This window comes from Larimichthys crocea, chromosome VIII, assembly GCF_000972845.2.
Source record: "Larimichthys crocea isolate SSNF chromosome VIII, L_crocea_2.0, whole genome shotgun sequence".
NCBI lineage: Eukaryota > Metazoa > Chordata > Actinopteri > Sciaenidae > Larimichthys > Larimichthys crocea.
The window spans coordinates 7,552,957-7,578,991 of record NC_040018.1 but is presented as its reverse complement, the minus strand read 5'-3'; the positions used below and the strand labels follow the sequence as shown (position 1 = coordinate 7,578,991).

The following is a 26,035-nucleotide window of genomic DNA, read 5'->3' as shown; positions in this document are numbered from 1 at the left end:
GCTATGCTTCTACCACAAAGAGGATTTCATACAAAACAAGCTACCTGCTATACTGCTGAAGCCTCATGCTGTGTTAGTGTAGTGAAGGGATAAGCATCCTTGAGATTAGATTTTCGTAGTTATTGTCGGGAGGACTGAACAGAATTTCAAGCTCTTTATTTGAAAAACGTGTTTCCATTCTGATATTTGTGTTTCCCCCCTCAGGCTTTGTGAGTTATGACAACCCCGTGTCATCACAGGCAGCCATCCAGTCAATGAATGGTTTCCAGATCGGTATGAAGAGGCTGAAGGTGCAGCTGAAACGCTCAAAGAATGACAGCAAGCCCTACTGATGGTGCTGAGGCACTGCAGACTTAGTTAGGCAGGGTGGTGTTATGGTAAGTGGAGTATGAATAACAAACTAAGACTGGTCCACTCAGAAACTTGTCTGTGCATTACAGGGTGATGTCTGCCGCGCTGCCTCTCCTGGTCATTCTATCATGTCCAGGCAAAGAGACACATGAAGCTACATGCAAGATTTTTCAGGCTAGACTGGATTCTTTCTGTGTTCTGTTGTGGTTCATGCACTTTGTTTTCCTTTTTAACCATTGAGACAAACAGGTGTATCTTCTTTAAGTTGAAATGTTATCAGTTTGCTGTGGTACATAATACACATATGAGTTGATTGTTAGGATGTGTTGCACAGTGACAGTCAGGTGCCAAATCCATCTGTTTTTACTTCCTGTCCCCCTCCCCATCCCCATCCCCACCTGCATCACCCAGACCCAGCATAAACCTCCTGAAAGCAGGCAGCAGCTGGAGAAGACAAGGCTCTACATTTGATTTCCAAATCATTACACGGTTTTCTTTTCTGTTTTTCACAAAGCAAAAATGTGTGGGGTGTCCCCCCCTACGTATGTATCAGATATCTCTATCTCTTAAAATGGAGACAATGTCTGTGATGTCCATCCTAAATTTAGATAAGGGTGAAGTACAGAAAGGAGGAGCTCCACCAAAACATGCAGATGAGTTTAAACTATATTTGTCCTGAGGAGCTGTTGGTTAGTTATCGCTGTTAACTGGACTGCCACCTGTCTCTGACTTGTCGTCTGGGTGTAAGTCTCAGGTGGGTGACTTCACATTTGCGTGTAGGTTTTTTTTTTTCACAAACACCGTCTGGAGTTGATTTCTGTCTGATATTGCCTTTGTCGTAATTTTCTTTAGACACACTTCCGATGCAGTTAAAATGGCATGTAGTGACGTAGCTGTGGAGTTATAGACTTTCCTCCAGAGGACGAAAAACACGGCATGTTTTGGCGGAGCTCCTCCCGTGCTTCAGGTTGGGCTGACGTGTTTTGCGAAGACCAACTGTCAGCTACAGATAAGCAATACTGTGAAATTTGGCAATAAAACCAAAAACATCATAGGCTTTTTTTTCCACTCATTTAAATATCTGTGTGATGCAGATGTGATGCTTTGTTCGAACACATTTCTATGGTTTCAATTAGTCTCTACCTTGAATCCAGGTGTCATCAACATCCCTCAGCTACTGTCCTGCTAGCTCGTGGCTGGCTATTTTACAGAGGGCTACACGACTATGTCTCCCACTTGAATATCTTCTGTGACTGGAGAATTCATATCATGTCAAATTGCTCAAGATGAACCTGTTAGTTGCTTAAACTTGCAAGAATGTGTTTTTTTTTTTTTTGTTCTTTTTTTATAGAACTAGGAAAGCAAGACAATTATTGAGATGTATATTTAAACTATTATGCCTTTTCTATTTTTATATAGGTTTTATACTTCCCCTGTGTGTCGGGGAACTATTTATTGCCTAAATTATTTATCTGAATTGAAATTATTTTGAAAAAAAACAAAAAACAATGTAAAGTCCAACAACTCCATTTGATCTCCTGGTGTGTGTCCTCTCCTCTCCTTGCCTGTTCAGCGTTGTTTCTTTTTTTGCTGATGTGTACTGCGTGTCATGTGGCATGGACTGTGTGTGTAGGATCCATCAGTGCTGCTACAGACTTCATAGAAACCCCCCTTACAACCCCGCCCTCCCTTCTTCTCTGTTACACGTCTTCATCTGAATAAATCACAAATTTTCCAAAAAAAAAAACACAGGGAGCATAGTTTATTCTAAAAAGTTCATCACGTGCCTGTTGGTCCTGTCTTCATCTGACGAGTCCTGTCTGTATTTCTAGCAGTAGAACTACTTTTAAAACTGATTCTAGGTCCAGGTCCAAAGATTGAGTCAGAGTTAAAACTATGTGATATGAGAACGGCTCGACTGCTGTGGGGTCATTCGGATCAGTCACCATGTTTTATGGAATATTGTCCCACTTACTTCACGTTATGGACATTTCACGGTATATTGTTTACCAAAGCATTCTTGCTGTTGCACAAGAATCACAGTTATGTATCAGGGACTTAGTCTTCATAGCTGATCCAGCTGTGATTCCATTCCTGTTTGATAATGTGTCTGTGAAGTGTTTAGAAATCATTTATCACATGAACTGGAAGACTGAAAAACTACTGCAGGAGTCACTGCTCCAGATAAATGAAGCTAATACTTTGTACATTTATGTGTTGAACTGAAGTCTTCAGTTTACCGCTGTTATTTACACTTTGTCAACCTTCTGAGGGCGACTTGGTCGTACGTTTTTTTTATACCATCACCTAAATTCACCTTCAGTGTTTGTTTCTAAATGGTCAGAGCATTTCGTCTTTATCTCACCTCTTCATAGGATGCTTCTTTTGTCAGTGCTCAGCACCTTTTAGCTTTAGTTTTTACTGTGGCTGCGTGTCAAAGAGACATGTTTCAAAGGCCCAAAAATTTAATGAAAAGACCAAAACCAACAAAGTGTTAGGTCATCTTTCAGCACTATCTCACTTCCCTGGTCTGCCTGTGTGTGTCTCTCTCAACCCATTGATCATGCTGAGCGTGCACATCTTAGCTCCGTAATTTCCGCTGTTTTTAGCCAACCATTACACAAAGAGGAAGAAATGGTACATTTGTTAGTGACTATTTTCACTGGTGGATTTATCCACATTTGGTACTCTAGTTAGCATTTCAGACAGCAGGATGGTGCATGTGGGATTCATTCATAATAAACTTACAGTGTGTGTGTGTTCATTGTAATGAAGAGTGGAGCTCTGTGCACAGAGGGAATGAAATAACACACAGTACACACAGGAGGACCTAGTCATTGTTTATTTGGCCGTGTATATGGGATTTGTTGACCATATGCAGTATATACATATATATATGAATATCACAAGAATGTTTGAAGCGGTCAGAAATGAGTTGTTGTGAAATATGATAAGACATGAAAAGTAACATCGCTCTACAAATCATGTATTCTTTACATTTTTTTCATATAGTAATGCTTAGACGTCATTTTCCTGCTGCTTTAGGCATACATTTCTTTACATGATGGTCTAGTCCATCAGTGTTTGTGTTAATCTTTGTTCAAAGTTGTTTGTTTTCTATGCAGACCTTTCAAATCTACATTAGTGAGCGACAAAAGTTCATGTTCACAGTGAGTCTGTGCAACTTACAAAGTTTCAAGAGTCTTTATCATTCATAGAAATGGATAGAAACTAGTGACGGTAAAAAAATGACATCCAGAAATCAAAAATGGAGCAACATAATTTGCACATTGGTTAGTTATGGTGTTAACTATTATATCGTTTTGGGATAAAATGTGCAAAACTACTGATAGGTACTATAATAACTTGACAAATGTATTTGATGTAGTATGGAACTTTTTTTTACTTGTTTTTTAAACGCACAATTTAGTCACCAGTCAACCGTTTAACATTTTATTTTCACAGATCTGTATAAAAAGTCATTATTCCAGTGGCCTTCATAATGTGATGAGCTGTGTTTAGATAGCGTGCCGGACTCTAGCTGCTCTTCAGGACTCTGTAGACCCGGTTCAACCCGACCCTGTCACCGATCCTGTGCTGGCATTTAATTTAGGCTGTCATATGTGTGTGTCGCTGTTCGTCGTCATCCACCTCAGTTCCTGGTAGCATGTGGCTCGTCCTCACTCTGTCCCTGACACTGACTGTTTTAGAGTGTAATCAACCCCACACACACACAGATGATCATTCTTGGTTTTCTTTTCTCTCTCCTGTCTGTGTTCCATTGCTGTTTAACCTAGGTTTGTCTCCCTGTTGTGTTTTTCTTTTTGTTTTTTCTAGATCTCTTCCTGTTTGCCCTAGCATGTTGATGTGGCGTCACAGTTCATCGTCCAGTCCTTGTCTTCTGCGCTTCTCTGATGCTTCCAAATTCACCTTTGACCTTGTGTTTGACATTGATTACTAGGAGGTTTTGTTTTGTTGTTTCCCCATATGTCCTCTGTGCTGCCAACAGGGGCACTAGAAAGACTGCCACTGAACATGTTTGAAAGTTACATCCCGATTATTATTATTATTATTATTAGTAGTAGTAGTATTATGATTAATATTATTATTATTACAAGCAAAAAGAGAATCTATTTTTCTAGAACTGACTGACATAACCACTAGAGTTTTTGCAAAATCAGCTTGACATGAGTCTGACCTTTAACTTTGTTTTTATCTCCTGTGTTGTGGAGCAGTCCTCCCAGTGCCCCATCCTCTGGTTTTGTTGTGTTTTTTTTTGTTTTTGTTTTTTTTGGGTGTGTGTGTGAAAGCATCTAATCTGTCTTTAGGCGGTGTTGTGTGAGAGTGTGAGTGTGTGAGTGTGTGAGTGTTGGTGTGTGTGTCCTAAGTTAGAAAAAGAAGAAAAAAAGTTTTCACGCGAGTTAGCGATCATGTGTTGTTGGACATTTGTAATTTAATGCTAGGCTAGCTAAGAGTTCATCTTTGGGAGTTCCCATTTGAGTGATGTTATGAGGAGGTAACATTTATTGTCAGTGTTAAAAAAAAAAAATTAAAAAAAAGAATCAGTTTTTACTTTCAGCTTGTCGGCTCACCACCGCAAGCACATGATGCCGTTCTGCTCTTTTTTTTTGTGTGGAGAATCAGACACAAAGACTTTTGTCACAGTATATTTAGTATGCATGTTTTTTTTTATATCTGCACTGAAATTCTTGGCAAAATGTGATCTAGTTTGTGTTAAGTTAAAAATGATGAATAAACTGGTGCCAAATGTTTTGCACAATCAGTATTTTCCCCCCTTTTTATTATTGGACTTGCTTTACTGGTCAGACTTCAGGGGGTTGATTTGGTGTGGCAGGCGGCTTCATGAACAGCAGATCTTTACTGAAGAACTGACTCAGGCTTGATGTCAAGTTGAATGGTTGCAACATTAAATCATTTTTTTTATCACAGACCAATATCAAACACAAGTGGCATACTCATTCTTAGTGGTGTGTACACTGTGTGTGTATTCATTGAATATAATCCAGAAAAGCCACGGACTCGGTCAGCAGTCTTCCTGACCGGCGGACCAACATTGTGACTTGTACTTGTACGTTGTGAGTGTAATGTATCCATGATCCAGCCATGATCTCATCCGGCTTGATTAAAACTTTATTTTACTTTACAGGTCCAGTGGTCTCTCACAGTTCGCTAGACAGAAACTGAAATGTAACTGTAAAAATTCACACACTCACAATTGTTAGTGTTACCCACACTAACATTTTAGTCCGAGCACAGCAGGTCAGCTGATCAGACAAAAATGTGACATTTGACTACAGGCATCAGTAATAAACCATGACCTTCCAAGGTTCTATCTGACTTTCTTTTTAGTTTATTGATCATTAAGATTGGGGTGTTGAGTAGTTCAGTTTGTAGAGCATCCGCCCCATGTTCAAAGGCTGAGCAGCGGCCCAGGGTTCAAATCCAACCTGCGGTTCTTTGCTGCATGTCGTTCCCCATCTCTCTCTCTCTCTCCCCACTTTCCTGTCGCTCTTCAGCCGTCTCTCAAAAATAAAGCTTGAAAAAAGCCAAAATATCTTTGATTAACATTTGTATTGGTTTATTTTTAACTGTGGTGCATTTATGGTCCCGATATTTAAAAATATAAAATCTTGGTTCTACCTGCAAAGCACCAATCTCCAAATGTGCACAGGAAGACCAATCAGATTCACCCTGCTCTATGACTGAGGTTAAAAAAAGCAATCATAGGTTTTGAAACCTCAGAGTAAGTTTTATGGAAGATATTATGACCAGTCAGCTTTTTAAAATCTTGTTGGAACCTGTTAAAACTTTTAGCTACCATGTAAGATAGCTTGTTAATCACACAGATCATGTTACTACTTGTTAGCAAGAGTTGATCGTTAATTTTAAAAGCTATTAAAATAAAGCCTTATATAATATTCTCCAAACAAACATATAAAGGACCATAACTGTTTCAAGTAGCTATTAACAAAATGTTTTCCTATAAACCATTTTTTTCACGGAACAAAGGATCCAAAGTTGTTCAATCTCAGAAACTCAGAAATGTGTTTTGGATAATTCCTAGATAAATGAGTTGCTTTCTACAGAGGTGTTAAGTCTTTGCCTGGATATCCATCATCCAATTTTTACTCTCCACAAGGACTGTTTCAACCACGTACACGTGATCTGGTCAATGCTACTCGAACTACAGTACAAACAGAAGCCAGAGTGATTCCTGTGCCATGGTCTTGGTCCCTTGTTGCAGTTATATGCACATATCTCTTTGTACATATTATTACATTTTCTCTCAAGAAATAACATTTTACAAATTGAAAAGGGTACATGTTCAGTCAGGAACTGTCAGATTAGAGTTACAAGATGATGAAGAAGAAAAAAGGTAATATGTCCCCAAGCAGACGTTTGATGCAACTTCAAGTATTGCAAATCAGTGGTGGTATGGAGACACTTGAAACTTCCTCTACTTCGGTCTTCCATCATGTTTGTTTTTTACAGTTATGAGTTATGTAGTACAGTAAGGCAGACACAAGACATTTAGCTCCTACAGTTGCACTCCGTCACAGTGGTAACACAACATCAGACAATAGAAAAGCAGCTGGGATGTTTATTAGTTGATTGCACAACTAAATTGTGTCCAATGTCTAAACAAATTTGAACAAATTCTGCCTGGAAGGTGGGAAAACGGCAGTGGCCTGGAAGGGACAGAGGTGAATGTAACAAATGAGACACATATTTTGTGACTTCTGGTCCAACAAAGTCTATCCAGACTGACATTTTGAGACTCTTAAACTCTCCAAACACTCTAACCTACACGTCATCCTCACACTCACCTGTATTTGAGTTGATAGCTGTGATATCAGTGGAGTGTCACTGCTCATTTTCTGTTACAGCAGAGGGTATTTATTAGAGAATGGTCCAATTGGCTATCTAGTCAGATCTTTATAGGTGCCTCCATATAATGTGCCTTTACATATTGTGTTATTTTTCTCATTTTTCAACAGTCTATATATATAGATATAGATATGATATGATATGATATGATATGATATGGCCCTTTGATTTAGATTTTCATTATCAAATGTATCTTAACGCATGTCCGCGCAGCCACATGAAGGATGAGGGTTTTTGTGATCCCGTGACAAACTGGAGCGTTGTCTGCTGTGAAGCTCCCACTGCAGCAAGAAAGGGTAATCAGATCTACACCAGGTTCATTTCAGAAGGCTTTCCTGCCATGTAACATGGATAACATGAATCCAGTATTTCATCCTGTGTGTAATTTGAGTGATAGTATTCATCCGTCATGTTGCTCACTCAAACTGTTTGCAGACGAAAGCTCTGACCAAACTCTCTGCTCTTATGGATGAAATACGAGCTGATGAAGCCGTGTTTCTATGAAGCTGCCTTTTGCTCCATTTCATTTAAATAAAAGCAGTTTTTTTTTTCTTTCAGTTTTACGTTGTGATTTTGATGCAAGACCTCGTTAAAACGGAGCTCTTAAGTTTTAGATTTTCTTTGGGGTTGGATCTGTGTCTTCAGTGCTTGGGTTGTTTTGAAGCTTCAGATATTTGCATTCTGCAACACATGAAGCTACAGTGCTGTCATTTCTGTGAGACGACTCTGTGATCCCTACTGCTTGGTAGATTGTTTGGTTTCTGTACGAATAAAGTGTTTGAGAAAATGTCATATTTCCTGTGTTTTCTGTCCGAAGTGTGTTTCTGGATGAATGTTTGTCTTTGACTTGAAGAGTGAGTGTGAACAGAGATAGTGTACAGCATTTTTACAGTGAACAAAAAAATCGTGACTTGAATCGAGTCGTGAGTTGAGTCCATCGTTACATCCCTAACTAGAATCGTTTTGTTTTCTCAAGATCTCGAATTAATTATCTCGTTATCACGGGAAAACTGGAATAAAATGTATGTATGTATGGCCTTTTAGGGCTTCCATAGTTAATAGTAGTAGCGTTACGTGCAGCTGCATAGACATAGACATATATACATAGACCCCGCATTGAGCGCTGAATCGTAAATGGCGCCGCCATATTGGTTCGGGCAGATCTGCCCGTAAACTAATACAAGGAAATGGACTGAACTTCATAAAGCGCCTTTCTACAAAGTTCTTTAAGTTAATGTCTCTTATACACCCATTCACACACACACACTAATATATCTGGGAAACAAACATATATATATATATATATATGTGTGTGTGTGTGGGGGTGTGTTGTTGTAATGTACACGTTAGTGCTCTTTATTCAGAAAACCCTCATGTCACATCTACATTTCAGGATGTGGTTATTATAGACACAGAATAAATGTTAAATAATATTTCAATATTTATCATAGTAACAGTGTTACACACATTAGTAGTTGCAAACACTCAGCATTAGAAAATACATACGTTGGTTTGGTGCTTACATAAGGAGTAAACATTTAATCATCACTTTAAAAGTTACATACGTTGTTTTCGGTGCCTATTTGTTCCCAGATATATTAGTGTGTGTGTGAATGGGTGTATAAGAGACATTAACTTAAAGAACTTTGTAGAAAGGCGCTTTATGAAGTTCAGTCCATTTCCTTGTATTAGTTTACCGGCAGATCTGCCACATCCAATATGGCGGCGTGTCAACGTACGATTCAGTACTCAATGCGGCGTCTATGTATATATGTCATGTCATGGACTACATGCATTTGCCATACTTCTGTAATACGGGCGCACTTGAATTAATTATCGTTATCACGAGAAAACGGGAATAAAATGTATGTATGTTTGGCCTTTAGGGCTTCCGTAGTTAAGTAGTAGTAGCGTTACATAACACCTGCAGCTGTTTGTCGAACTTGGTTGAAATAAAGATTTGTTCAAAAAAAAAAAAAGTAAAAAAAAGTGAAATCACTTCCGGGTCGAGAGTAATCCGTTCCACTCAGACCAGAGCCTGTTTGTTGTTAATCTGTAAAAACAAAACGTCTGCGGGTCAAGAACGATCTGATCCCCCACCTGAAGACACCATGGCGACCACCACACACGCAGCGGGACAGGTACACCGTCTGTCTGTCTGTCCTGCTGTCTGTCTGTCTGTCGTCTGTCTGTGGACCGTTAGGCGGAACTAGCTGTCTGTAGTTTGTCAACACCTCTGTTAACTACTTTAGTCTGTAAACAACAACACAACACACAACACACGCACCACACCACACACACACACCACTGTTACGTTTATGGCGAGCTAATGCTAATGCTAGCTCCGATGAGCTAACAGAGTCCGTGGACAGCTGTCAGTCAAACGACGTCACACCGTCCACGACCATATATATATATATATATATGTATGTATATGTATGTATGTATGTATATATATATTTATATATAATATTATATATATTATATATATATATATATATAGGGCTGCAACGATTAAAAAAAACACACTAATTAATCGCAAAATTCGTAATTATCGCGATTAATCGGACACGGACATTAATCGCGACACGGACATTAATCGCGATTATTTATCAGTAAATTTATCATTAAATTAATTGCATTTTTCTGGAGACTGAAGCCTATAATGAAGTGTTATTTATGTAAAATGATCAAATTAATGTAGAATAACACAGAGGAAGTATATTTAAATTCATTCATGTTATTGGCTTAAGGTGCACATATGTGCACAGTGCAAATAGACAAAAAGCCAGAATGAGGAAATAACTGAGAGTGCCCACTCCTGTAGTGTAGACGGGCGAGGTCCCGTGAGGTAATTTTCAGGAGGGTGTTTTGCTTTGAGGTGATATGTTAAAGTCGTGTTCTTCTGGGTAATTTAAATTCGGCTTTGCAAACTGTGCAAATCACCTTGTTTTTGTCCAACGAGCCGTCGGGCAACTTTTTAAAATGAAATGTTCCCCCAAAGTCCGTACTCATCCATCTTTACGCCATAGACTCTCCTTTAGTTAGGATAGATGTTTGACCGTGCATGTTGTTTTAATCACTTTTATTGTTCTTGAAAGAAAACTATTAGTTTTATTATATTTCCGGTGAATTTAAATTTTTCCCACATTCATGAACGCATCATAGTCATTCCGATGGTCATTGAACGGCGAATACTTTCAGTTGGGAATATTCGGTGCATCCCATAATATATTATATATATATATATATATTAAATAAACATTTGAAGAGCTTCAGGAGGAGTTCACTGTATTCAAGTAAAAGTACCGTTCCCTTGTAGAAATAAAGACCTGAGTAGACGTCTGACTGTTCGTGTACAAACGTATCAACCGAAAAAAGACTAGATCATGACTCACGTGCATGATAAATCCGTGTTTTATTGTAGGTGAAAATGACGTCATTTCAACTACAGGTGTGTTCCTCAGGTGAAGAAGTGAACATGCTCAGTCTGTCGTCTCCTAACCAGGCCAAATCAGTCTCCACCCTCACTGACGGTATCTCATATCACATGTGAATACAGGTACATGCGATATGTACAGACACTGATAGTCGGAATATTTACGCAATGACAGGAAGCAGGAGTAGTAGTTTTATGAGATACTGTGTGTGTGTGTGTGTAGTGTTCAGCTTGTTATCGTCAGAGTCATAACAGGATTACAATCTACTTAGTACATGGAGTAACTTGCTACCTGCCCTGGTTCAGGCTAGTTAACAGGTCAGCTGTTGGATCACCAGCAGTCACTTCATCTTTAGTTTCCTCACATCACAGTTCCTGCTTCGAATCTGGGCTGGGGCCTTTCTGTGTGATTTGCGTGTTCTCCCCACACTGTCTGCGCGGGTCCTCTCCGGGTACTCCGGCTTCCTCCCACAGTCCAAAGACGTGATCTTAACGGGTTCATTGGTGACTCTAAATTGTCCGTAGGTGTCAATGTGAGTGTGAATGGTTGTTTGTCTCTATGTGCCTCTCTCCCAATGTCAGCTGGGATAGGCTCCAACCCCCCTGCGACCCTAGTGAGCGTCTCTAGTGTCTCCCTCTGTACAGATGGAACATGCACCCTGGCATACATGAGTACTTGTTGCTTGATTACCAGTATATTTAGATGCAATATGAGATAATAGAGATCATAAGAATAATGTATGGCTATATTGCTATTAAGATATGAACCTAAATCCTCATCAACAAGCTGGTCAATCTGCTTGTGGTCTGCTGTTAGCAGGCTGAGTTGAGCTTTTCTAGCCACACCCTGACTTCAGTCTTTCTCACGAGTCTGTGTCACTGTTTTGTGTTTCACTTTTTTCAAAGATGGCCTTGCTGGTCTGTTGTTGGATTTATCTTTCTCTGGCCGCCTCCTGGTCCATGACCTTTGACCTCTTTCCACTGTGCTGTGAACAGTTTGTTTAGGGTCCTGACTGTTACACTCATGCCGTGTTCCCTACAGCAGTGGTCTGCATGGTTTGCATGTTCTGACAGTCCGTACGTGTAAGATGAAAAAAGACTGAAAAGAATCACTTTATACGACACACTGAGCAGGTCGAAGGTAAGAAGGTAAGGTCGAAGTGTTTAAAGTTGTTGTAGACAGTAGGGCTGCCACAAACGATTATTTTGATAGTCGACTAATCACCGATTATTTTTTCGATTAGTTGACTAATCGGATCATGCGTAAATTCACTGTCCCGGGAAGGGGCGGGCACTGTAAACCTTGCAGATGGAGCCGTGAGCCACCTTCGCCCCAGAGTTTTCCCATGCCGACCCAGAGCCGCCGCGGAGGAAATGCGCCCGGCGAAGGCCAGCCAGTGCCAGGGAGAGGTCCCACGAGGTGATCCTCCTGCACCGTGCGTCCGTCCCTGACCCGCCAAGTTGAATCCCCTGGGCAGACTCCGCGGAAGTTGCGGAAAAAGTGATTGGTTAAAATTGCAACACCGCCCTGAATTCACGGGGATTCACTGAAGTTGCGTTGAAGTTGCAAATCGCAACATCGTGAATTCCTGGAGGGTCTGTGTTATGGTATCATTTACGGTACAGTCAGGCCTGACGCCGATTACCACTACTGCGCATGTGCATAGGGGTGTGTGTGTGTGACAGAAAGGCAGACGCAGTTACGAGAGAAAAGCAAAGTAAAAAAAAACAAAACGATGAGTCGACGACTAAATTAGTTGTCGACGATTTTGTTCGTCGACATAATCATGACTAATCGACTAATCGTGGCAGCCCTAGTAGACGGCCTGCTGATTTAAGTCGGGTGCTCATGCTGATGATGCTCATACACTCTTGTGCCTGTGCAGCACTTCACAGCACCTCCAAAATACACGCTGGCTGAACACCAGGCTGCTGAGTCTCTCTATTCCAGTTGTGTTGCATACACACCACACACTGTTGATCACGTGCGCAAAGACCACTGGCTGTATTGTTAGGAGGAGTCATTATAGACTCACATGATGTTCATAAGATTCAAATGATGTTTCAATGTGGGGATCCTCGTATCGTCATTTTCTGGTTACTTTGGATATGACAGAAACATACACAAAAACTGAATAATAGATACTGCAGGGTCAAAACTACAGAGATAAAATGCAATTAATTTCATTTTAGTTTAAACTATTATACGATAATGAACATCAACTTGTTTTTACTGTGTCAGGTGTCTGCTTTCTCTATATCACTCTGAATAAGTGTGTGTGTCTGTGTGTGTTCGTGTTCAGGTGTATATTGGCGAGCTTCCTCAGGACTTCCTGCGGATCACTCCCACACAGCAGCAGCAGCAGGTCCAGCTGGATGCCCAGGCAGCCAGACAGCTGCAGTATGGAGGCTCAATAGGCACCGTAGGGCGACTCAGCATTACGGTGGTCCAGGTAAGCACAGCCAAGTTTGAGCTGTTAGAAACGTGACTACAAACATTTAGATAATACAATGTAGATAATGGGATTTGATTGTGGAAGGCAAGTGGGAAAATTGCAGCGATAATTCTGGTGATAGTCCAGTTAATAAAAGTGAATCCACACCTTTCAGCCAATCAGAATCAAGAATTTTCCATGGACATAGTACAAACTATAAAGAACAGTTAGTTTATCCCATTAACACGTCCTTACTGTGTGCATATAAATGTAACTGGGAGCTGAAATCATGTGGAATATCTCAGTAATGTACATCTGTATGCCACCACCCACTGAATTAATCTGAACACACTTTTGCTGTATAGGCCAAGCTGGCTAAAAACTACGGGATGACCAGGATGGATCCATACTGTAGGATCAGACTGGGATACGCAGTCTACGAGACACCAACAGCTCACAACGGAGCTAAGAACCCACGCTGGAACAAGGTGATCCAGTGCACGGTGCCTCCTGGGGTGGACTCCTTCTACCTGGAGATCTTCGATGAGGTGAGGAGGTGGAGGAGGTCGTAGAGGCCACAGAGTTGTCGATCACTGTTCTCCATTCTCTGGCTAATTGCTGAAGGAAGTCATCCATTATACATGTTTGTATTGAGGACGATGATGAACATGTTTATTGTGCCATGCAGAGAGCGTTCTCCATGGATGACAGGATAGCATGGACTCATGTTACCATCCCAGAAGGCCTGAGGGAGGGCAGCGTGGTGGATGAGTGGTACAGCCTCAGTGGCAGGCAGGGTGACGACAAGGAGGGCATGATCAACCTGGTGATGTCTTTCGCTGTGAGTACATTTACAGATACCCCGTAAAACAAACGGCTACATGTTCTTTTTCTTCTTAACTGAATTTTACCCGGAGGACAACGTGAAAGTTTCAGGTTCTCTGTTAGTGTTGCCACCATGGATGTACACTCTGTGTTATTCTCAGCAACTTCACACCCTATGCTGGTCTGGATGTTGCCTCCATAGACTTGAGGTCGCAGGGATGTGACTGTCGTCTCTGTGTGTTTTTTATGCCAGTCGATACCGGCAGGGATGATGACTCAGCCTGTTGTCCTGATGCCCTCTGTTTATCAGCAAGGAGTAGGATACGTGCCCATCGCAGGTCAGAAACACACACACACTCTCCCACTGTCTTTGTGAATGGCTTATGTATCATGTATTCTGTGACCTCAGAGGAACTCTGTCAAGTGTGACAACATAACCCTGATGATGTCATAGTAGTGTCATCAGGTTTATTGCAACTTCAGCTTGTAAACAGCAAAATATTTGGGTCCCACAGGTCTTTGAAATCCTTGAAAGTTTGCGAATTTGAGGGCAAAAATCGTTCGTTCGTTCGTTCGTTCGTCTTCTACCGCTTTTCCGGTACCGGTTGCGGGGGCAGCAGCTTCAGCAGGGAAGCCCAGACTTCCCTCTCCCCAGCCACTTCTTCTAGCTCTCCCAGGGGGACCCCAAGGCGTTCCCAGGCCAGCCGAGAGACATAGTCCCTCCAGCGTGTCCTGGGTCTTCCCCGGGGCCGCCTCCCGGAGGGACGTGCCCGGAACATCTCACCAGGGAGACGTCCAGGAGGCATTCTCACGAGATGTCCGAGCCACCTCAGCTGGCTCCTCTCGAAGCGGAGGAGCAGCGGTTCTACTCTGAGCTCCTCGCGGATGGCCGAGCTTCTCACCCTATCTCTAAGGGAGAGCCCGGCCACCCTGCGAAGGAAGCTCATTTCGGCCACTTGTATTCGCGATCTCATTCTTTCGGTCACTACCCACTATGCAAAAATCAAAGCTACAAATGGACACTGGTCATGGAACCTGCTTGAATTTTTATATATATATAAAAATAGGGTACATTCTGTTAGTTCTCTGTCTTGTAACAGTAATTAACTTGGATCACCATCTGAAATTATGCTGTGTTGGGTCCTTAAATTTAAGGGATTTGGCCTTGGAAAGTCCAAACCTTGTATCTATCTGTATGTTCTCTGTCACTAGGAGTGCCTGCGGTCTACAACCAGGGAATGGTGCCCATGGCAATGCCAGCAGCCATGCCAGCTGTCGGGGGCCAGGGTGGTCCAGTGTGCAGCGAAGAGGACCTGAAGGCTCTTCAGGACATGTTCCCCAACCTGGATAAGGAAGTGGTCCGCACTGTGCTGGACGCACAGCAGGGCAACAAGGACGCTGCCATCAACTCTCTGCTGCAGATGGCCGAGGAGCTCTAACTTGCAGAGCCTGAGCTCACAGTGGACATGCTAACACACACATATACACACATTCCCTACAAATGCATGCACACAGACATTTAGAAAACAGTCTTTACTCATGGAGAGACTGCCCTTCCTTTGCATTCACACACACACATACAGAGTCCTCCCACACTACAGCCATATCTGGGCTCCCACCAGCTCAGCTGCTAGCCACAGAGATCTGTTTCCTTCATTGACTCCTTGTTGGCTTACCAGTACATGAGGCCTGGGCTGTCTCTGCTAACACACAGCTGGCTGTCAAACTATATCCTCAAAGCATCGCAACAACTGTGCTCACCTTTGGTTATTGGTATATGGTGATATCAATGTCAGATGTATTTGGGAAATTCTTTAAGTCGTGACAGGATCATTAAGGTTTGTGTCACACAGACTCTCTTCTTCTCTTTCTAGCTCAAATCATTGTGTGTTTTGATCACAGTGGTACACCCATCTGTATCCCCCACACTGATTACAGGGTTTGATTTGCACTGTTTAGCTGTACTTCAGTCCATCTTCAGTTTATGGCAATGTTGTTATTAATAGTGTGTGGAGAACCTATTTATAGTAACCTGCAATGAACTGCTTCTGTTTCATATGTAGCTGTAAAATGTCTAGTGCACTCAGAATCTGATAAATTATTATGGATGTATTAAATTATATAGAATTCTATATGGTGAGGAGAGGATGGAGACTGAACAAACGACCTGAAGGATCGAGGTTTAGAAGAAATATCCCCACAATGTGTCTTTGCAGAGTTTAGTCGTGACCCTTTTCAGTCAGCAAAGTGAGGATGTGAAGACTTGATGTTATTCAGCGGTATCCTGTGGAGTCTCCTTTAATTAAAAAAATAATATTTTTTGATAGGTGTGAGCAAGATGTCACTTTAATCAGGACGCGTTATCCAGACTCAATGTTCATTGTCCTCAGAAGCTGACTCCTGACCATCAGTTTTAAAGTTGTACATGAGGTGAAGAGAAAATTTAGTTCATGCTTCAGCATCTTCTAACACCGCAAGCAGAGCTTTATATGTTTAGTTTTCTTTCAGCCACGGTGTTTGTAGTCCCTACAGACGCTAACGCTTTCCATTGGTTGATGCTCGTAAGTTACAAGGTCTTGTTAATGTGCTGTCTGCCAAAGGTTTCATTTAAGCGATGTTGTCTGATAGTTACAACTTCTTTGTGATTCCAAAACTACCGCTGTAAAATTTTTCTTAAAACGTCACAGTTCTTTTATTGTGTGTCATGTGATTCTGTTATTTTCGGTTCTCTGCTACACAGCACCTGAAAGTCTGAACACTTTGGTCTGAAAAATTTGATGTGCATTTTTTAAAATGTCGTCTTCAAAATGTAAAACAGCCTGATGGTTATATCATATGTTTGGAACACACAGATGTTATCCATTGATTCCCCAGAGTCAATCTGAATGTCTCAAGTGTTCATGTTGCTGAAATATAAGTTTAATAATCATTCAAGAAATCGTAAGTTGAAGAAAGTTTACAGTACATCACAGTAGTATGTTGTGACACTGCAGAAGAACACATGATGCCTATAAATAATAAAACCTGACAAGAAAAAGAAGGTCTAAGGTTACACCTTGCATTGTGTTTCTAAGGTCTCATTCTCGTTTAAAGCCATAAGTTATCGATCAGCGTCTCCTGCGGCGTTGTGGCCTGGGTGTTGTCCCGGACACACAGTCTGCCTTGTTGCAGCGGCACGTCTCCGCCACAGTGTAGCTGTGCTGGACCTTGGAACCGTCAGCGCAGGTCAGCTCCACCTGCTTCTTGCTGGTGGTGTCCTCTTGGCAACACTCACACTGGTGTATCATCGCGTTAGCTTCTGCTGAATATCTGTACACACACAGACAGCAGACAGCAGCTTATTCAACAGTGAATTAAATATAGAGGTTTGGATCAGCTTCAAATACCTCACCTTGTACAGGTGTAAAGGGTCATGCCTGCAATTTTGTTTTTCACTTTAATGCACTGTGACGTGTTCTTGTTTCTGAGGGTGAGTAACTCGTACTAACTAACAAAAGGGAACATGAAAACTATTATTAAGTCATGTGGCTGGTATCACCAACAGATGACCCCAAAATGAGCTGCTGTATTAAAGAGTGCACAGACAAACTCACTCTGAACTTCAAATTACAGTGAAAACTAACTGATTTTGCAGATCCAGTTGAACTTTTGGTGCTAAAGAGACTCACATGGATGAGCTACCACAGTGTCCAGCACAGGACGTCAGGTTGACTGTGCTCTTACAGCCGTTCACCTCGATGACTGTCTCCTTATTCTGGACCTCACACACACTTCGCACTTTGCCTGCAACAAACAGCAACTGTTAGGCTCTGACGATGGCATGTGATACACAGGATTTTTATTTAAATACTGTGACTCCACTGACTTACAGGATTTGCAACATCCATCAGCGTCTGTTGTCTCGGTGCCCTAGAGGAGAAAAAGTCGTGTCATGTTGCGTATTAGACGTGGACAGTATGAGCGGGGCGGAGGCGGATTCAGTTATACATGTTTAATATACTCACAGGTTCACAGTCCAAGGGGTTATAGGCAGGACAGGTGGTCTTGGTCTCCTTTGTAACAAGGTCTCCATTGATATTCTCACAGGTATACTTGACACACTTGTCATCAGGGGATACAAAAGTTTCGTTGACCTGTGCCAATAGGAAACAGAAGTCAAGTCAGATATTCAACAAGATTATTTTTTTTGCTCACACCCTGGGCTAAAATACCATTACATCTCTGAAAGTTGGTGATATGAATAGGTTCTGGTATTTTGTTTAATTTAATTTCTGCACCAAATATAATCAACCTTAATGCTCTGAAATAAGCCTAGTCTTATGTATTACTATTATGAAGAAGTTTTTCCATGCCATTGTCACCAAGTGCTTGCTCATGGTTGGAATTGTCCAGTCTCTGTGTAATAAATATACTAGAGCCGAAGATTTACTTTAATAAACAATCTTATCTAAATATGCATCAAAATTATTAATTGGTAAACCAAACTCAGCTTACATCAATGACACGTGTTGTGTTGTCAGGTGTGGTGAAAATACAGCGCTTCTGAACACACTGCCCGCAGCACTTGTCAGGTTCAGTCTGATATTCATAACCCTGGAGAAAGAGAGGGGAAGGGAGAGTGAGGGTGAGAGAATAAACTGCTACAATTTAATGCAATCCAAATACATTGGCTCTGTCATAAACTCTACCTTTATGATCTTTATGATTTTAAGTTAAGTTAATTCAAGAGTTAATTCAGTTACATGTTTATCATGAGGTTGAAGCTTGTGGTGCTGTTGTACTTGATTCCATTGTACTGAGAAGTATTTCTCTTGACCAGACCAGTACAACAATTAACTCTATACTGTGTGAGTGTGAATGCATCTCTGTTGTCTGTCCAATAAGAGTACTTTTGTGTAAGAGTCGTGAATGTGTGCTTACCTCAGAGCAGTTTGTTTCGCAGACAACAGGTGTGCAGGTAGCGATGTTAAGCTTGGTGACGGGATCCATTTCGGGGCCACAGTAACACTCCTGACAGGGCCCGGGTACAAAACGCTCCTGTGATACTGTTGTTTGTCCTGATGGTGGTGCTGTTGTTCCTGATGGCTGTCCTGCACCTGATGGTGGTGCCGTTGTTGTTGTTGTTTGGGATGGTTGTCCAGCTCCTGTTGGTGGTGCTGTTGTTTCTGATGGTTGTCCAGCTCCAGATGGTGGTGCTGTTGTTGTTGTTGTTTGGGATGGTTGTCCAGCTCCAGATGGTGGTGCTGTTGTTGTTGTTTGGGATGGTTGTCCAGCTCCTGATGGTGGTGCTGTTGTTGTTGTTGTTTGGGATGGTTGTCCAGCTCCAGATGGTGGTGCTGTTGTTGTTGTTGTTTGGGATGGTTGTCCAGCTCCTGATGGTGGTGCTGTTGTTGTTGTTGTTTGGGATGGTTGTCCAGCTCCTGATGGTGGTGCTGTTGTTGTTGTTGTTTGGGATGGTTGTCCAGCTCCTGATGGTGGTGCTGTTGTTGTTGTTGTTTGGGATGGTTGTCCAGCTCCTGATGGTGGTGCTGTTGTTGTTGTTGTTTGGGATGGTTGTCCAGCTCCTGATGGTGGTGCTGTTGTTTCTGATGGTTGTCCAGCTCCAGATGGTGGTGCTGTTGTTGTTGTTGTTGTTTCTGATGGTTGTCCAGCTCCTGATGGTGGTGCTGTTGTTGTTGTTGTTGTTTCTGATGGTTGTCCAGCTCCTGATGGTGGTGCTGTTGTTGTTGTTGTTTGGGATGGTTGTCCAGCTCCTGATGGTGGTGCTGTTGTTTCTGATGGTTGTCCAGCTCCAGATGGTGGTGCTGTTGTTGTTTTTGTTGTTTCTGATGGTTGTCCAGCTCCAGATGGTGGTGCTGTTGTTGTTTTTGTTGTTTCTGATGGTTGTCCAGCTCCTGATGGTGGTGCTGTTGTTTCTGATGGTTGTCCAGCTCCAGATGGTGGTGCTGTTGTTGCTGTTGTTTCTGATGGTTGTCCAGCTCCTGATGGTGGTGGTGTTGTTGTTGTTGTTTGGGATGGTTGTCCAGCTCCAGATGGTGGTGCTGTTGTTGTTGTTGTTTGGGATGGTTGTCCAGCTCCTGATGGTGGTGCTGTTGTTGTTGTTGTTTGGGATGGTTGTCCAGCTCCTGATGGTAGTGATGTTGTTGTTGTTGTTGTTTGGGATGGTTGTCCAGCTCCTGATGGTGGTGCTGTTGTTGTTGTTTGGGATGGTTGTCCAGCTCCAGATGGTGGTGCTGTTGTTGTTGTTGTTTGGGATGGTTGTCCAGCTCCTGATGGTGGTGCTGTTGTTGTTGTTGTTTGGGATGGTTGTCCAGCTCCTGATGGTGGTGCTGTTGTTGTTGTTGTTTGGGATGGTTGTCCAGCTCCTGATGGTGGTGCTGTTGTTGTTGTTGTTTGGGATGGTTGTCCAGCTCCTGATGGTGGTGCTGTTGTTGTTGTTGTTTGGGATGGTTGTCCAGCTCCTGATGGTGGTGCTGTTGTTGTTGTTGTTTGGGATGGTTGTCCAGCTCCTGATGGTGGTGCTGTTGTTGTTGTTGTTTGGGATGGTTGTCCAGCTCCTGATGGTGGTGCTGTTGTTTCTGATGGTTGTCCAGCTCCAGATGGTGGTGCTGTTGTTGTTTTTGTTGTTTCTGATGGTTGTCCAGCTCCAGATGGTGGTGCTGTTGTTGTTTTTGTTGTTTCTGATGGTTGTCCAGCTCCAGATGGTGGTGCTGTTGTTGTTTTTGTTGTTTCTGATGGTTGTCCAGCTCCAGATGGTGGTGCCGTTGTTGTTTTTGTTGTTTCTGATGGTTGTCCAGCTCCTGATGGTGGTGCTGTTGTTTCTGATGGTTGTCCAGCTCCAGATGGTGGTGCTGTTGTTGCTGTTGTTTCTGATGGTTGTCCAGCTCCTGATGGTGGTGCTGTTGTTGTTGTTGTTTGGGATGGTTGTCCAGCTCCTGATGGTGGTGCTGTTGTTGCTGTTGTTTCTGATGGCTGTCCAGCTCCAGATGGTGGTGCTGTTGTTTCTGATGGTTGTCCAGCTCCAGATGGTGGTGCTGTTGTTGTTGTTGTTTGGGATGGTTGTCCAGCTCCTGATGGTGGTGCTGTTGTTGTTGTTTTTTCTGATGGTTGTCCAGCTCCTGATGATGCTGTTGTTGTTCCTGATGGCTGTCCTGCACCTGATGGTGGTGCCGTTGTTGTTGTTGTTTGGGATGGTTGTCCAGCTTCTAATTGTGGTCCAGTTCCTGATGGTGGTGGCGTTGTTGTTGTTGTTTGGGATGGTTGTTTGGCTCCTGATGTTGTTGTTGTTGTTTGGGATGGTTGTCCAGCTCCTGATGGTGGTGCTGTTGTTGTTGTTTTTTCTGATGCTTGTCCAGCTCCTGATGGTGGTGCTGTTGTTCCTGATGGCTGTCCTGCACCTGATGGTGGTGCCGTTGTTGTTGTTGTTTGGGATGGTTGTCCTGCACCTGATGGTGGTGCCGTTGTCTCTGATGGTTGTCCTGCACCGGATGGTGGTGCTGTTGTTGTTGTTGTTTGTGATGGTTGTCCAGCTCCTGATGGTGGCACTGTAGTTTTTTCCGATGTTTGTCCTGCTCCCGATGATGGTGTTGTGGATGTGGTTTGTTCTTCTGAAGGTTTTTCTAATGGCTTTTCTGGTTCTGGTGTTTGTGGTGTTGGTATCTTTTCACCAGGCTAAAAAATACACATTGATTAGTGCTTTACTCTCAAACAAAAATGCAGTAATCAAAGGAAACTTTCACACCTATTTTTCAAATAATTTTCCATTGTTAAATTTTAGCTTGGGTCTATTTCATGTTCACACTGACTTAGTGCAAAACAAATCTAGTGTAAACATACAGTGAAATGACTGACAGGTAATTAATTCCATTAAAAGGTTTAATGACTGTAATGCTGCATCATCAGTGTTTTATAAATAAGGACTCATTCTTACTCGCTTATGTATCGGGAAATCACATGATGATGCACATACAGGTTACCATGGACAACAAATGATCTTGCATAATAGGAATAACACCAAACACAGAATTGTGATGTAGAATATCAATCAAATTAATATGAATTTATTAATTGGAGATTTAATTCAACCTGCTCTGTCTGTGTGTGTCTCCTTTGCACCTTTGATGTTGTACCTTAACCTTGACAGATATATTGACATGTGACTTTTGGAATTTGTGTGTGCTTACCTTGTACTTAGTCATGTTATAGATGCATACACCTTCAGGAACTGCAAAAAGAAAATAGAGACACGAGTTAGGTTCACACTGACACTAGTTTATTAAATTACTGATGAAGATGTATCGATCTGTTTCTCTGTGTTGGATGCAATGAAACAAATCAATACTGATCTCGTGTCAATGTAATCTGAAGCAAGAGTTTTTCCTCAAAACAGTTTAACGTGAAGACTCATTGTTTCAGATTTACAAAAATTAATAAAATTTCTGAACACCACAAAATTCAGTGGATTCCAACTATCCATCTAGTGACAATATCCTTAAAACTTTTACTGCTTTAAACCTTACACACAACAACGTATTCAACAAATATTCTCCACCATGTAGACGCTCATTTGCAAGTGTTGGAGAGTGATGGTATGCTTTTTCTCACTGCTGCTTTCAACTGTTATAACACTTTTGCACTTACAACAACAGTAATACCAGATCACCTCTGTTTATCTCTCTGATATGTTTCAACTGGTGTGGAGTTCTAAGCTAATGATATGTTAATAGGCTGGAGTCACATACCACACGAGTAGGATTTGCAACAGGTTCCTTCGGTTTCGTTGAGTATTAAGCCCAGCGGGCAGGTCATAGGAGAGGGGCACAAGGTTACATTGCATTCTGTTGGGGACAAAAGGATGGGATGATTAGTATCAGATCAAAATGTGAAGGTGGAGATTTTGGAATTTTACTTTGATAACAACAATTCCAAGAACCAGGCTCTCTTTTACAGAAAGCAGTGACCTAGTCATGAACCCACTTCTCGAACCTTAAACCAATACTCCAATACTACTGTTTAGCATTATTCAAAGAACATTGTTTTAAGCTGTGAAGATTTCGTTGTTCCTTCCAGACAGACAATAATTGTAACCACTGACTGCAATTAAACCATGAAGTAAGGGTATAAGACTGAAGGTTTTTCAACAATCCCATGAAAAGAGGGCTGGTGGGTTCATCTTTGTAAGAAGCAGATTCATTCATAAGATTCAACAAAAAAAGTAACAGAATCACATCTAGTTCGGTGACACCACAACTCACCACATGACACTGTTGGACAGCAGTTTTCGGTCTTATTGACTAGCTGCTGGCCAGTCTCGGTGCAGTCAGGGCTCTGTATTGCTGGGCATTCAATGGACTTACACTGGACGCTTAATGAATCCATGTCACACACACATTCTTTGCAGTCAGCTGTCCATGTGTCATTAGGCTGGTTAAGAGAAAGGAACCAGTTCAGACACACAGCTCATGCTTTGCTTTACATGAATGTACTATGTGTCACTCAGGGTACTCACCTGTTTGGGTTTCCCATCAGGTCCAACACAACCTGAAATTCAAACAGACAGTGTTTGTAGATTTGCAGGTGTGACAGCTAATGCGTTTGTAAAAAAATATTTCATGAACTAATCAAATCAAGTTTTCTAAACGATTTCTCTCTTACCGCACGAGGCAACACATGTGTCATAGACCGTGTTGAATAGGGTGGTGCCCTCAGGACAGTAGCAACCCTCCTGAGTCTTGTTGGCTGGCCAGCTACCAGCCTGGTACTTCTCATTGTATCTGATTTCAGATATGGAATTAGAGGTTGTTAAAATGGCATGAAGATTTTCACAATACAGGGCTTTAAGAGCGGAGACCTTTGCTGGTGAAGAAACAGTTACACCCACACCCAATAATATTGTTGGAATATATATCTTTGTAATTGTAATCAAGTCTCTGTCTCGGTATCGCTTTAACCCTCAACAGGAGGGTTAAAGCGATACCTTCATACTAGCCTTCAATCTAGCAACCTGCGTGAGCTTCAGTCTGAGGACCAGGGGGTGAGGCGAGACGATTCTTGTTTTGAATTTAGAGTGCAGTACCACTTTTAAACACTAAGTGCCACTGTTACAAGCAAAATGACATATTGTTCCTATTCCTTACATACAGTATAACTTAAAATCTGTGGGTTCTGAGACGTCCTCATCACACACTGACAAGAGACAAAACAACCTCCACAACTGAGCATCATTTAATTCAAAATGTGAGCATATGAATCAGGTAAAAACAAAAAACATCATACTAACATACTTTACCTGTCATTGCATGTAGGCTCTACAATGGGGCCACAGGCCACATATACTTTGTCGCTTGGACACTTGTTCTCTGTAAGATGGACATATGTTTACATACACATTTTCACAATTCCACATGACAAACTGTACACTATTGGTTTATATATCTCACCACACTCTCCATTGGTAGCATTCCTCCAGTCAATACAGATTCCTTCATTGGAGCACTGAGAGGCATATTCCTCCAGGCTCGTGCAAGTGGTATTGCCACTATTGCAAGAGTTGGACTTGCATATTTCCACAAATCGATCAGGAGATATGACTGAGTGGCATGGTTGAAATACACTAGAGGGGATATACAAGCAAGGACCGCGTGTCAGTAAGTTCAGAAGTTTTTGTGAACAGAAAAATGTAATAGGTTATATGGTAAGCAATAAACAGACAGACCTGCAATTAACATTCATTCTCACATAATTGTTCAGTTTTTGTTGAGACCTCTGCTTTAGTTATTTATTGTTTTTATTTCTACCCATAATAGTGGTGTTTTTTTTATGTTGATAATTGGCCAAAGTTAGGTCAAGTATTTTTGGCACATGCTTATAGTGGGAATTATTGGTCTCTGTACATACACTGAAGAGATGTACATTTGGGTGCTGCATCAGGGTTATGGTAGGCCCATAGGTTCTCTTTTCAGTCTGTCTTTGTCACATCTACAACTGTTAATCTAATGTAGAATATATGTTGATATCCCATACTTTATGGTACAACAATTGTCATCAATAAAAATGTAAAATTTCTTCCCCCAGTCTATAGTCATGTACATACCTAGTTAGACTGAGGCTACTTTTATTGAGTTAGGTAGGTTAATACAGTGTTTTTTTAATATACATGTTTAGGTTAGTAAACTACTAATACTCTATGCACCAGATGCCTCCTACTCCCCAGTGGTAAACAGTAGCTATAGCAGGCATCTCTTCCATCTCACCTGCTGGTTAGGAGATCACAGATGACCGGTGTGCATGAGGTTGTTGAAGGAGGCACTGAGGTTGTGGGTTGAGTTGTAGGTGGTATTAGGGGGGTCGTGGTTATTGAGCCAGTTGCTGAAGGAGGCACTGAGGTTGTGGGTGTTATTAGGGTGGTCGTGGTTATTGAGCCAGTTGTTGAAGGAGGCGCTGTGGTTGGGGGTTGAGTTGTGGGGGTGACACAGGGTGTGCCTGGGACATGCCACTGGCCTGCAGAGTCCGAGCAGCTTTCCACCTGGCCGTTTGGAGCACGGCAGTCATTGTTTTGGGAGTTGTCACAGGTGCCTGGTAAAGGAGATGCAGTATGATGAAGCCTGAGTGCTCATGCAAGAAGCAGCCATGCAAACAGATCTGATCTGAACAGATCTGAACAGACCTGCGTCTGGTTCTAATCTGATTTAAGACAGAAGAACTTGAAATTTTATGAATGAAACATTTCTAATTTCTTTCTCCCCATGATCTGGTGTAAGGTGGTCTGGTAACTCACCACACTGTCCTTCAGTGTTCCCACCAAATAGGGAAGAAGGAATATCAATTTTGAATGAGGAGGTTCTATAGACCACTTTAGTATTGATCTCTGGTATTTCCAATGTCATCGCCTTTATTGTGTTGGTGAGCTGCAGAACAGAATTGCTGTAGGCGGGATAGATACGTTTTCCATTCACATGCACCTGAAGGAGAAGGATACCAAACACATTAGAGAACACTGTGAACTGGCACACAGCATCATTTCTAACTTCAGTTATACCCTGTATCAAATATGCACAAGAAAAGTCTTTATGTAACG

At 41.9% G+C, this 26,035-nt stretch overlaps 3 protein-coding genes across 12 annotated transcripts in view; 2 read left to right on the top strand and 1 right to left on the bottom strand.

Annotated features, from left to right (window-relative positions):
* The window catches only part of celf1 (cugbp, Elav-like family member 1), a 32,305-nt gene extending 24,258 nt beyond the window's left edge, over nucleotides 1-8,047 (top strand). For 8 of the 10 annotated variants that reach the window (XM_027281270.1, XM_027281273.1, XM_027281271.1 and 5 more), the window contains one exon: nucleotides 205-8,047. In XM_027281270.1, the coding sequence (XP_027137071.1) occupies nucleotides 205-332 (128 nt within the window). In that variant the 3' untranslated portion in view covers nucleotides 333-8,047. The remainder of the gene's footprint in view (nucleotides 1-204) is intronic. The other 2 variants (XM_027281268.1, XM_027281269.1) reach the window with 2 other exon arrangements.
* A 4,933-nt stretch (nucleotides 8,048-12,980) lies between these two features.
* tollip (toll interacting protein) lies at nucleotides 12,981-16,996 on the top strand. Its single transcript, XM_027281414.1, has 5 exons — nucleotides 12,981-13,152; nucleotides 13,500-13,682; nucleotides 13,823-13,975; nucleotides 14,213-14,297; nucleotides 15,172-16,996. The coding sequence occupies exons 2-5, from the start codon at nucleotides 13,524-13,526 to the stop codon at nucleotides 15,396-15,398; spliced, it is 624 nt and encodes a 207-aa protein (XP_027137215.1). The 5' UTR covers nucleotides 12,981-13,152; nucleotides 13,500-13,523; the 3' UTR covers nucleotides 15,399-16,996.
* LOC104936201 (mucin-5B) overlaps nucleotides 16,294-26,035 on the bottom strand; it is a 24,888-nt gene continuing 15,146 nt past the window's right edge. The window contains exons 31-46 of the mRNA XM_027281413.1: nucleotides 25,736-25,919; nucleotides 25,212-25,533; nucleotides 24,399-24,571; nucleotides 24,248-24,317; nucleotides 23,614-23,732; nucleotides 23,468-23,499; nucleotides 23,214-23,382; nucleotides 22,701-22,796; nucleotides 22,143-22,183; nucleotides 21,270-21,630; nucleotides 18,880-19,103; nucleotides 18,454-18,552; nucleotides 17,964-18,092; nucleotides 17,829-17,868; nucleotides 17,628-17,742; nucleotides 16,294-17,268 (exon numbers count right to left, since the gene is read on the bottom strand). Of these exons, the coding sequence (XP_027137214.1) occupies nucleotides 17,067-17,268; nucleotides 17,628-17,742; nucleotides 17,829-17,868; nucleotides 17,964-18,092; nucleotides 18,454-18,552; nucleotides 18,880-19,103; nucleotides 21,270-21,630; nucleotides 22,143-22,183; nucleotides 22,701-22,796; nucleotides 23,214-23,382; nucleotides 23,468-23,499; nucleotides 23,614-23,732; nucleotides 24,248-24,317; nucleotides 24,399-24,571; nucleotides 25,212-25,533; nucleotides 25,736-25,919 (2,376 nt within the window). The 3' untranslated portion in view covers nucleotides 16,294-17,066. The remainder of the gene's footprint in view (nucleotides 17,269-17,627; nucleotides 17,743-17,828; nucleotides 17,869-17,963; nucleotides 18,093-18,453; nucleotides 18,553-18,879; nucleotides 19,104-21,269; nucleotides 21,631-22,142; nucleotides 22,184-22,700; nucleotides 22,797-23,213; nucleotides 23,383-23,467; nucleotides 23,500-23,613; nucleotides 23,733-24,247; nucleotides 24,318-24,398; nucleotides 24,572-25,211; nucleotides 25,534-25,735; nucleotides 25,920-26,035) is intronic.

Excerpts from the sequence above, each read along its gene's own strand:
- tollip (XM_027281414.1), top strand. The coding sequence starts at position 13,524 with ATGACCAGGATGGATCCATACTGTAGGATCAGACTGGGATACGCAGTC. Across the intron at positions 13,683-13,822 it reads ACCTGGAGATCTTCGATGAG|AGAGCGTTCTCCATGGATGA; the intron begins GTGAGGAGGTGG and ends TGTGCCATGCAG. Across the intron at positions 14,298-15,171 it reads AGGATACGTGCCCATCGCAG|GAGTGCCTGCGGTCTACAAC; the intron begins GTCAGAAACACA and ends CTCTGTCACTAG.